This window comes from Erpetoichthys calabaricus, chromosome 4 (assembly GCF_900747795.2).
Source record: "Erpetoichthys calabaricus chromosome 4, fErpCal1.3, whole genome shotgun sequence".
NCBI lineage: Eukaryota > Metazoa > Chordata > Cladistia > Polypteriformes > Polypteridae > Erpetoichthys > Erpetoichthys calabaricus.
In genome coordinates, this window is record NC_041397.2 from 105,413,111 (window position 1) to 105,424,886 (window position 11,776).

The 11,776-nt window shown below is 36.9% G+C and overlaps 1 protein-coding gene across 1 annotated transcript; it reads right to left on the reverse strand.

The window, feature by feature from the left end:
* Positions 1-2,822: 2,822 nt before the first annotated feature.
* Positions 2,823-5,657, reverse strand: LOC114651118 (olfactomedin-4-like). The gene is made up of 5 exons (XM_051925667.1): positions 5,595-5,657; positions 5,291-5,446; positions 4,766-4,978; positions 4,453-4,615; positions 2,823-4,227 (listed from the first exon to the last, which is right to left on the reverse strand). Exons 1-5 carry the CDS (start codon positions 5,655-5,657, stop codon positions 3,401-3,403), a joined length of 1,422 nt encoding a protein of 473 aa, XP_051781627.1. The 3' UTR covers positions 2,823-3,400.
* Positions 5,658-11,776: the final 6,119 nt, after the last annotated feature.

Below are 11,776 nucleotides of genomic sequence, written 5' to 3' on the forward strand. Positions count from 1 at the left end.
AAATGTCATCTGGGATTGAATGAAGACTGTATGAACTCACCCAGGTTGTATTATTCCTTGTTGGTTATCTGCTGCTGTTGGCCATTATGCAAATATATATAATTTTTAAATGAAAGCTTAAATCAATGTCTCTGTCTGATTGCTACTAGCAATCTGAGAAAATAAGATCAATTATTCCTTTTCAAGCTGCTGTCCCTTAAATGCTCAAGGGGAGACCTTCGAGAAGTCCACTGATATTGAAGTAAAGGCTTTAAAGTAAAAGAAAGTCCTAATCACCGAGCAGCCTGTTGAAAGAGGTCTATAGGGTTAAATGTGTGGTGCACAATATTGAAACGAAGATAGGTAAGAGGTTACAAGTAACATTTGTATAGCTAGTTTTGACATTTCTTCCATGAAGAAAATAACCTAAGAGATTATATTTATATCTTTCATGTTAGGTGCATGTTATAGGTGACCTGATAACATGAACAAATAGCCACCCTCTATAAATGGATCCATGGCTTTCCAGCTGATAGGGTTAGGTGTTCAGCTTAGTTTTGCTTTTCCTGTATGGAAGCAATTATGTTGATCACTTACTCTGACTCATCCAAGGGCAATGCAGAATTGTCATTTATCTAAACACACATTACTTTGAGTGGAGAATCCATGCAGACACAGGGAAAACATACAGTCTCTACACAGTGATGGGGCTCAGAGTCAAACCTAAGACTCTGTGAAACAGAAGCTTCTAAAGACCCATAAGAAAATTTCACTGCTCACTTGTTGATCTTTGATGTCTCATTGGACTTAAAAGAGAGATTCTCATTTATATATCATTTAAGTATCAACTAGCTTTAGAGAAAAAGGAGGTATGAGATACAACTGGGGTAAAAAGAGTCAGAATTGAGTTTGGAAATCCTGGTGTATTTTATTAGATCTCTTTCTAGTCTTGTTTTAACCTCTTTTAAGACTTAATAGTGCTTACTTATTATTAGACTGATGTCTTTATTCAAGGTTTTACAACATTTGAGATATGATTTATTACATGGCTTATGTTTTCCCATAGGGAGCACAGGCACTTAAAGTGACTTCACAGTACACAGTAATATAAAGTGAGAGCAAGTATTAGTATTATTCAGAAGCAAGGACTACAATTTTGTAATGATAGTAAAGTGTTTTATTATCGCAAACAACTGTCTATGTATTTCACCGTACAGTATGTTGCTGAGCATGCAATGCAAAATGTTCATATTGTAAAAAAACGTCAAGTCACTGCTTAGAAAGGCTGAGCCCATTGTGTGACTTTACTGAGGTCTCTGCTGAAACTCAACAGGAGACACTTGTGAGACAGCAGGGTATTTTTTATTTTTAAGATTCAAAGACCTTGTATTTTTCACCTGTTCATCAGTTTTCAGAAAGCTGCATGTGAGCACTGTTTCCTTTAGGAGGCGATATAGCTCCCTAGTTGGAATAAGTTCATTTGTAATTGCGGCGTTTTAAGTAACTGAAAACTATATAGATATGATATTAAAAGGAGATATCCCTCCCATAGTGATACGGCGGTAAAAATCACATAAGAGAAAATAACTTAGCTTTCTTTACTGACGATTTATGTGGCATTACTGACAGGAAGCCTATAGCAAGACAATACCAAGGTAGGATCTTGATCTATACAGTCTGCCATCTTTCGTCCCTGCGCTGGAAGGCTTTTCAGGACAGATGACGATATCACCCATCCGTCCATCGGCTTCAAAGTATTTGGCTGCTGTCCAAGTCTTTATATACTGTCTTCTCCACATGTAGGCCCTTACTTAGGTTCCAAACAAGGAAAGGAGAGGATTTGATTTCATCTCTAACATACAGAAATAGTACAATGCCCATTTTCGTAGTTGTATCTTCTCTCTTCAAATGCTTACTTAGCAGCCCCTGTGTGCTAACTTTAGCCTGGCCTATACATGTGAGTGGATTTATAAAATAATTTTTGTACAGAGCACAGTGACATTAAACTTACATTCTTATTACAAGCACCTGTTAATATTATGGCCTCTTCTGCTTAATAACTGATTTAATCATTATCTTTTTTCATGAAGTTAATGGAACATACAAGAGCTGCTTTGTTGAGTTTTTAAATTTTAAATCAGAGAGGCTTCAAAATTCAGTGTCAGTTGAAAGGCGCTGCATAACCAAACTCCAATGGATGTACACACTTGTAGTCAAAGAATGCCTGGTGCAAGATCAGCTTTACTTTTTTTTAATTCTGGAGACAACTGCTAATTGGCAAAACAATTACTTTTAATAGCTATTCCCTCACTTTCAAAGTCTATCCTTTATTGACAAAAACAAAAAATTTGCAACTACAAATACTGTGAATAAGCCTAATCATGATTAATCAGGAAACAACCCTGAATGTAATTCTTGTCTCTCACAGAACACTCTTACATGTATTGGAGAGTTAATAATCAAACCAAACACACACAGCTTCAGAAGGAAACTCACAAAAGCACAGGCAGAATATACCATCTCCACATACACAGGCACTTGGCCAAGATTTAATATGAGGCTCCTGAAGTTGTGAACCAGCAGTGTTCGTTCTAGATTATTCAAAACTTGATCAAATTCAACTCTTTTTGGGAAATCGTTCATTAACTGAAAGTTCACTTGAACACCATAAAAAGATGATCTAAATGAAAATGTAGATAAGATTATTGAGTTTTAATAGTGCAGTAAATGTGAGCAATCTCCAGACTTGTGCAAAAGGATGAAATATGTAGTTAGTGATTACAACTGATATTTTCAAAAAACAAGTAAAAAATGACATTAAAATGCTTTTACCTTTCATGGTTATAATTCAAGATTCCATTTATTTATTTTCTTTAAAATGCATTGTACAATTAAAATAAAAACAATTACTATTGTTAATTCATTTATAGCATGACACATAGAGACAGTGATTTCAAAGAATGGATGGAATTTTGATTTAAAAATAGATCACTCGTTTGTTTTAGCATGACTACTACAATTTGTGTGATGGCACTGGGTTAAAACAATAACAGGTTATGTTGGTTTATGTTGCTTCAGAATTATAACAGAAGAGAACTTGTGACATAAATATCTGTTTAGTTTCATATTTGACAGAAGCAGTTATGCCACCTGAAAACAATGCCTGCTTGAAGACTAATGCAATTTAAGTTGTAGTGGCAGTCAAACAGATCATTACAAGCACAAAGATTTTAATATATGAGATCAAAGAGATAACTTATAAGACCTTATGATACTAATGAATTATGAGTAAAATTCAAGTTTTAGAAAGGCTACACATTTCATTTTAATGTGCTGCAACTGCTAAAACCGAGCATGGAAAATGAGTTAACATCAATCCATTCTATCTCCTGATGCTGTTGAAACAAAATATAGTTTATGATTAGTTTGTTGTATAATCCTCACTAAGTGCTTCTGCTGTGGGATAAAAGCTGAGGTCATACGTGATAAGATAGCCATCATTATACACATAGAGTTTATGGTCTTTAGGGTTGTAGTTGACACCATAAATATATTCCATCATCTTATTATAGGGGATACTGATGATGCTTTCCTGGTCTGTCTTTGTGTCATACATGTAAAATATCTCCTCCTGCCTAGTATTAATTGTCCTGGTAGCATACAGGACACCACACACAATAAATGCATTACTAACTGAAGGTTTGTACTGCTTTGTCACCCAGGTTCTCTCAATATCTAGGGTTGTCTCATTTAGTTTACCTATTACAATGTTACCGGTACTTTCTTCGGTAGCATAGATGACCCACAGCCCACTTTCATCTACAGCAACATCAATATCTTGCCAAGGTGTTGAATAAGAAAACCTGTTGTTAAAAACAGCAAAAGGAATTGGCTTTGCCACTGCTACTTTATGTGTGTTAAGATCAATTTTGCAAACATCTCTTGTGCCATAATGGTTCAAGTACAAATGATTCCTATACACAACCATACCACTGCCCTGACCATATGTGTATGCTGCCTCTATCTGATTTTTGTACAGCAGGAAGTCATCATAGGAGGTGTAAAGTCTGTAATACTGCATGTATCTGTTATCTGTGTTCAGAGGAGCTTGCCAGTACAGTTCTTTCCTTGGATATACAGGTTCAGGATCTTTTCCCCAGGCACCAGCAATGTATGAAAATCCTCTCCAATTCAACTGTACAACGGATGGTTGGCTGACATTTGAAATGAGGCCATGGTTGCAAGATCCTAAATGAAGAAAAACGAGAGAATAAATAAGAAAATTCTGAAAACATTTGAAAGAAAAAATGTATATTATACATTTATGCACAAATACTTATGGTCATATATTTTCATATGGGGCAAACACATTGAATACCACTTCAACATCATACTTTTCCTCATATTTAAAAGGGGTATATAGATAAGAAAAATGCTTCAAGGTGCATGAATTTTAAGTCTTCTAGCACTAACCATAAATAATTGGTGGCTTGGTGGGAACCGGCAAGGTCTGATTTCTGAGTTCCTCGCATTCTTGTAGTTTTTTCTTCAGAGCGAGAATTTCACGGCGAATAGCAAGTACATTGTTTTTGTCCAATGCTTCCAGGCTTGTGATAATCAGACTTATGTTTTTGATCTGTAATGCACAACACAACATAATGTTCTGAAACTTGCTTGGTCCAATTCAAACAAAAAAATACAGAACAGAATGTGAATATGGATTTGTTTGGTAGTAAATAATGTATCTTAAAGATAAAAAAAATTGGTAAAATCTCAAAAAAAGTACCTCGATATAGAGCTGTTCGACAATGACATTGCTACCTGAGAGACTTCCTTTCAACTCTGTGATAAGCTTTTCCATCTCCTTGATTTCAAGTTTGATCAGCTCAAAATCCAACTCGGTGTATGTGAGCCCACTGCTTTCCATTATTTCTATGCGTACAGTGAGGTTGTGCATGCGCTTTTCAAAGACTGAAATTTTACTTGTGTATTCCTGAAGCTGTGGAGAAATAAGCAAAATCAGAATTAGCAATACATCTTTTAAGACAGAAAGAGCGCATTTATTTATCAGGAAGATATTTTACATACTATATTCAATTTTTAAGTTTATACTGGACTTTGTTTTATTTTGACTATGACTATTTTGTGAAACTTTTCTTAACTTTTACAAGAATGCTAGCAGGAAAAATTTAAACACATTTGTAAAATTTTCTTCCTTAGATTTTTGAAGGTTTTGCATTAGAATGATGGAAAATGTTGGTCCATAAAAATATTATACGAAAAACATTGTTAAAAAGTGAATTTGTACTACCTTTATAATTTGCTGTTCAACAGATACGGTCAAAGAGGTAGAAGTCATCTCCAGTTTTTCAAGCCTGTCCACAGGAAAAGTGGGATCTGGAAGATAAACCTGGCACTGGCAGACTCCATTGGCGTCAACTGTCCCATTTGCATGGCCAGCTAAGTACTTGATAAAAAAATGAAAACAAGTGCTGTTTAGAGTTCAAAAACTTTATTTTTAATTGAAAACTATATAAAATAAAAATCAACTTTCGTTGTATTTATGTTATGCAGAAAATAACCTATAATAATTGCCTTAAATAAAATCAACTTACCCCCTCAAAGCCCTGGCTTACAGTGAAGCTTCCCAGAAGAACAAGAGTTACTGCAGCAAACATCTTGCACTCATTGTAAATTTTGCAGGAACTATTTGGAATTTATACTTTTAAACTTAGGGTGAGTTATCGTTGGTCCACCAATCCGGTTATGGATCCACACAAAGCCACTCCTATTGTGATACTGGAGGAATTGTTTTTCCAGGGCTATTGGGTAACAACTATATCGACAGGAAAAAGGCTGTAAGGAGAAGTGTTTGTTTTTCATAATTGTGTCTTTAGGGCTATAAATGTGCTGTACACCATTTTTCAGCTGTTTATTTTTACTTTTAAATTCTTAAGAATTCAAAGCTCACAGGTCTTGTTAGTGAAACACTACCTTTGAAAAAGTAAAGATTAAAAAACTTTATAGAAAGAGCTCAATAATAGGTAGGTAAAGTTAAGTTTCTGCACCTACCTAATACTGCATAGGTCCCACTTGTGCAGCCAAAATAGCTCTGATCTATAAAGGCATTGATTCCACAAGACCTCTGATGGTATCCTGTGGTATCTGTCAACAAGAAGTCCTGTAAGTTGCAAGGTGGGGCCTCCATGGATCAGACTTGTTTTTCCATCACATCCCTCAGATGCTCAGTCAAACTGAGATCTGGAGAATTTGGAGTCAAGTCGGCAGCGTGACAGGGATCATTATCCTGCTGCAAAAGTCTACTGCCTGCAGGGGATACCTTTTTCATGAAAGGGTGTATGTGGACTGCAATGAACTTTAGGTAGATGGTATGTGTCAAAGTAACATTCAATTTAAGGTCTAGACCCAAGCTTTCCTATGAGAACATTACCCAGAGCATCGCACTGCCTCCGTTGCCTTGCCTTCTTCCTATAGTGCATCCTGTTGTCATCTCTTCCCCAGGTATCCAGTGCACACACACAACTGTCCACATTATCTAAAAGAAAATATGATTAATCAGACTAGGCCCCCTTCTTCCGTTCCTCCGTGGTCTGTTTCTGATGCTGATGTAACCATTGTAGGCACTTTTGGCGATGGACAGGGTTCAGCATGGGTACTCTTACTGGTCTGTGACTCCATATGCAAGGCACTGTGTGTTCTGACACCTTTCTTTCATGCCCAGCGTTACGTTGTTCAGTAATTTGTGCTACAGTAGCTGTTCTGTGAGAGCAAACCAGACAGGCTAGCCTTCGCATCCGACATGCACCAATGAGCCTTGGGCACCCATGACTGTGATAACGGTTCACCTGTTGTCATTCCTTGGACCAGTTTTGGTAGATACTAACCACAGCATACGGAAACACCCCACAAGACCTGCCATTTTGGAGATGCTCTGACCCAGTCATTTAGCCATCACTATTTGTCTCTTGTCAGAGACACTCAGATCCTTATGCTTGCCCATTTTTCCTGCTTCTAACACATCACCTACAACAACTGATGGTTCACTTGCTGCCTAATATATCCCAACCTTCGACAGGTGCCATTGTAATGAGATGATCAATGTTATTCACTTCACCTGTCAGTGCTTTTAACATTGTGGCTCACTGGTGTATGTGTTAAGTTGTCATTTTCTTATCTGAAGCAGATCAGTAAAAGAAAAAGGACACTATACTTTAATAAAGAAATGAAGGGAAAGTACAAGCATATATTACTGCTAAGTGCAATTTAGTGCTGTAGAAATGGCATCCCAGGATATCTTTTAGCAGTCCTGATACATGGCCACAGATGCTACTACAGTTTTTTAATCTTTTGAGTAAGGGTAAGATAATCAAATCTATCATTGCTCCTAATTTAATAAATTTAACTTTTCTTAAATCGAATTAACATTTATTGTGGTAGCCAAGGTGTACAGCAGATATTGTGGTAAATGTGCCATGCCTATAAGAAGGTTTACTATGGAAATAACATTTCTGAATGTTAAACACATGACTATATGCTTGACTTGTGAAGGAAAATCTCCCCATTCTCTAAAACTGAAGTTCAAATAAGATTTTTTTGATGGACCTAACCATTTTGGTTAAAATCCATCCATCCATTATCCAACCCAGTATATCCTAACTGCAGGGTCAGGGCTGAATTGAGTGTTGTAATACTCATCTCAGAAGCCATAGTGTCAAGGTGAATTGTGTCTCTGAAGAGCTTTTCACTAAAGAGATTTTAAATGCGGCCATTAGTGTGCCATAGGATGAAAAGGCATCCCATCCAGTTTTGGTTTAGGCCTTTCTCCAGTTGATATAAAATTCTGGGGAAGTAAGTATGAAAAAATGTTAGATAGAACAAAGTTAAAAACATTAGACTCTAAACTTCTCTATGAGATACATTTTGAATCCAACATGAGAGATAATTTTCAGAACTAGTTCTAGAAATACATTTTTTTAACATTTTTTTCCTTAGTTTAGGTACTTGGCTCCTGGTGACCTTTGTTCTTTTTTTTATGGAACTTCCCGTCTGGAATGACCTATTTCATAAGACCCACCGCAGGGCACACACACACACAAGGGACAATTTAGAATCGCCAATGCACCTGACTTGCATGTCTGTGGACTGTGGGAGGAAACCGGAGTACCCACGCAGACACGGGGAGAACATGCAAACTCCATGCAGGGAGGACCCGGGAAGCAAACCCGGGTCACCTAACTGCGAGGCAGCAGCACTACCCACTGCGCCACCGTGCCGCCCTACTTCATAAGACCTTACAAGTGAAATGTGTATCTAAAAAATAACCTCCTTTAACTTGTATTCAGCACATTGTGGAATGTTAACTCAATGTCCTGTTATCTATCTGTACACAGTCCAACTGTATACAGAGACACATCCAGTACAATTTCTAAGTCCTTTATAATTGAGTTTAATTCTGTCTATTTTTGTATAGCACTCTGAATACAGGTTCAAAAAGGAAAGGCAAACAAAAACTGCAGTCAACAGTATTCCTTTAAAACATAAATATGATGTACTGTACACAGTTTGTTATAACAGACAGAAGTTATGTTGTGATGACTGCCTTTTTAGTGTATTACTGATGTTTATTTCTTCTTATCTGCTGCAGCCTGGTATTTAAACTTTTTTTTTTTGTGTTAATTTGCATAAACCTTTAAAAGTGGCCCGTTCTAATAATTCTGCCTCACTGTTCTCTAGTTTAAGTACTTCTCGTGTCACCTACTGATACAATATAACAATAATTAACGTTCATCTGGTTCAGTTTTGACTCATCCAAGTGTTACAGGTCCTATCTGTTCCAAAAGGCATCCTAGTGTACCTCTTTGTCCTGCACCATATAATTAGTCACACTTTGAGCATTCTAATCTTAGCCCTATCAGGACTGGAACATGGCATAGACAGCTCTTTAGAGAAATTCTTCTTGTCAGTAATCTTTCTCATCTTAACACCTAGGTCTTTAAGAACCTACTGTAGGTCTAAGGTCCTGCAGATCTGATAACCACCTATTATCCATTTCATTCTTCTAAATTGTCATGGCTGTAGGTAAAAGAATAGTCAAAAGGTAGCAGAACTTCATGGACCACTGTGATGCCCCGGACCCACAGCTATTGTTCCCTTCCTTTATCTGGATAGTCATGAATTGAGGATTCACCACAGTGAATGAGAAGACAAACCAGAATTCATTTTCATAAACAATAGCTGAGTTTATGAAACAAATGAGAATAAAGGTGCAAAACTGTGAAAAACTGTGCATTTTCCAATAAATATCTTAATAAAAAAATCTTGAAATTTCATGCCGTTAAAATTAAACAGTATCTTGGGTGTGAATAAATGAATCCAAATAAATATGTTTAGCACCATCAGGTCATGGAGAGGTAAGCAAATGCTTGATTTTTTTTTGCAATGATGAGTACTGATGCCTATTTCCTACTGCATGGTTTATGGTCAACTGGAGATCATGACAAATGCCAATAAACACAAAGCAATATTGAATGATCCCATTTATCCAATTATGAAATATTTTTGTTTTGATCATAATGGAATCTTCCACAGAGCACAATCTGATGATGAATGATTTGAAGAACATGACGATGATTAAAACGTTGTAAGTTCTGCAGTATGTCTATACAAGTCACCATGTAGGCAAACCCTGTATAACTGGAAACAAAACGCGGGAAAAACTGGAAACAAAAAATGAAAAGAAGCATCCTCAAAGGCGCAAGTCTCAAAAGTGACTTCTTCTAGATGTCAGAACATCCGGTGAAAAGGACTTTTGGCAGGAAGAGGCAGGCCCAGGTGGACAGACACTGAAAGTGATGCCATGGTCGGTAAAGCCATCTTCCAGTTTGCAGAGGGAGATAAAGATAAGATGTTAGTAGACAATGACATTCTGTGTTCTGGTGGTAAATTACCATCACCTGAGCTTTTATGCTTCCCCAGTGTGCATGTACGTGACACTATCTATCTATCTATCTATCTATCTATCTATCTATCTATCTATCTATCTATCTATCTATCTATCTATCTATCTATCTATCTATCTATCTATCTATCTATCTATCTATCTATCTATCTATCTATCTATCTATCTAAATGCTTCTTCTACAATACTTAACACAACATGCAATATTAAACAAGAATACAATATAAATGGCTGCATGCAATTATGAGGCACATACACTCCCTGAACATATTATTGTACACCTGCTTATTCTTGTAGCTATCTAATCAGCCAATTATGTGTCAGCAACACAATCCATAAAATCATGCAGAGACCGGTCAGGAGCTTCAGTTAAGTTCACATCAAACACAAGAATAGAGGAAAAATGTGATCTCAGTGAATTCGACTGTGGGCACAACTGCTAACCGTATGGTTTGAAAAACAAAACCATCAGTGATCTTCCGTTCTGTCAGTGGAAATGCCTTGTTGATAACACAGGTCAGAGGAGATTGCCCAGAGTGGTTTGAGCTGACAGAAAGGCTATAGTCATGAGTGTAAGAGTATAAGTCAGATAAGCACTCTGTGCAATTGTGGTGAACAGAAAACCATCTCAGAATGTACAACACATTGAACTTTGATGTGGGTGGTCTAAAACAGCAGAAGACCATCTTGAGTTCCACTCCTGTCAGCCGGAAGCAGAAGGCTGATGCTGCAGTGGTCATAGAATTACCAAAACTGAGCAACTGAAAACTGGAAAAACGTAACCTGGTTTGATAAAACCTAATTTCTCCAGAGACACACAGATAGTAGGTCAGATTGTGGCGCCTAGAGCATGAATCTGTGCACCCAACATGCCTGGTATCAACGGTCCAGGCAGGTGGTGGTGGTGGTGTAATGATGCCTTGGCACACTTTGAGTCATTATTTAAATGTCACATCCTATTTGAGTATTGCTGCCAACCATGTAAATCCCTTCATGGCCACAATTTACCCATCTTCTAATGGCTTCTTCCAGCATGATAATGCACCATGTCAAAAAGCAAAAGTCATCTCGAACTGGTTTCCTGACAAGGAGTTCAGTGTTCTTCAGTGGCCTTCACAGTCACCTCATCTGAATCCAATAGCAAACATTTGGGATGTGGTAAAATATGAGAATCAAAGCACTAATGTGCAGCTGACAAATCTGCAGAAACTGTATGATGCAATCATGTCAATAGAATCTGAAAGGAGTGTTTCCAACATCTTTATGGAATCCAAACCACAAAGAATTGAGGAGGAAAAGGAGGCCCTACTCAGTATTGTTATAGTGTTCCTAGTAATGTGCCCAGTGACTGTATGGTTTTCATCAGACCTTAAGCATGATGTCAGGCAGTGTCAAGGTGTTAAATTCTAATTTGGAAGTTGTAAACTCAGGCTTTTCAAGATATTTTAACAAATAAGCCCAAAATATCCAACTATTTCTGTTCATGCAGATTGTTCATGCAGATTGTACCCTCGCGTTTAAAACAAAAGAACACATAAATTAAAACTTGTTGCCAAAGCAATGCTGCAGGCTATGAAGCTAAGAATATGTCCATTTCATATTCAAAGATGAGCAATCATAACTAGTACTTCAGAAACAGATGAGCAGTGCTTAAATTTTAGTCATTAAGTAGTAGACAAAAATAAACAAAATCAAAGATGCAAGATGCAATGTGTTAATTTACTTGATTTGTCTTTACAGGATAAAGTGAAGATTTTATTGATTTACTGTATAATGTGCAACATACTGTATGGAAAAATGTGTCATTGAATATATGTG

What these genes read in the sequence shown, in the direction of transcription:
- LOC114651118 (XM_051925667.1), bottom strand. Translation starts at nt 5,657, where the DNA reads ATGTTTGCTGCAGTAACTCTTGTTCTTCTGGGAAGCTTCACTGTAAGC. An exon ending in TAAGCCAGGGCTTTGAGGGG is followed by an intron (nt 5,447 to 5,594) that starts GTAAGTTGATTT and finishes TTTTTTATCAAG; the next exon opens with TACTTAGCTGGCCATGCAAA. An exon ending in CAAGCCACCAATTATTTATG is followed by an intron (nt 4,228 to 4,452) that starts GTTAGTGCTAGA and finishes TTCTTCATTTAG; the next exon opens with GATCTTGCAACCATGGCCTC.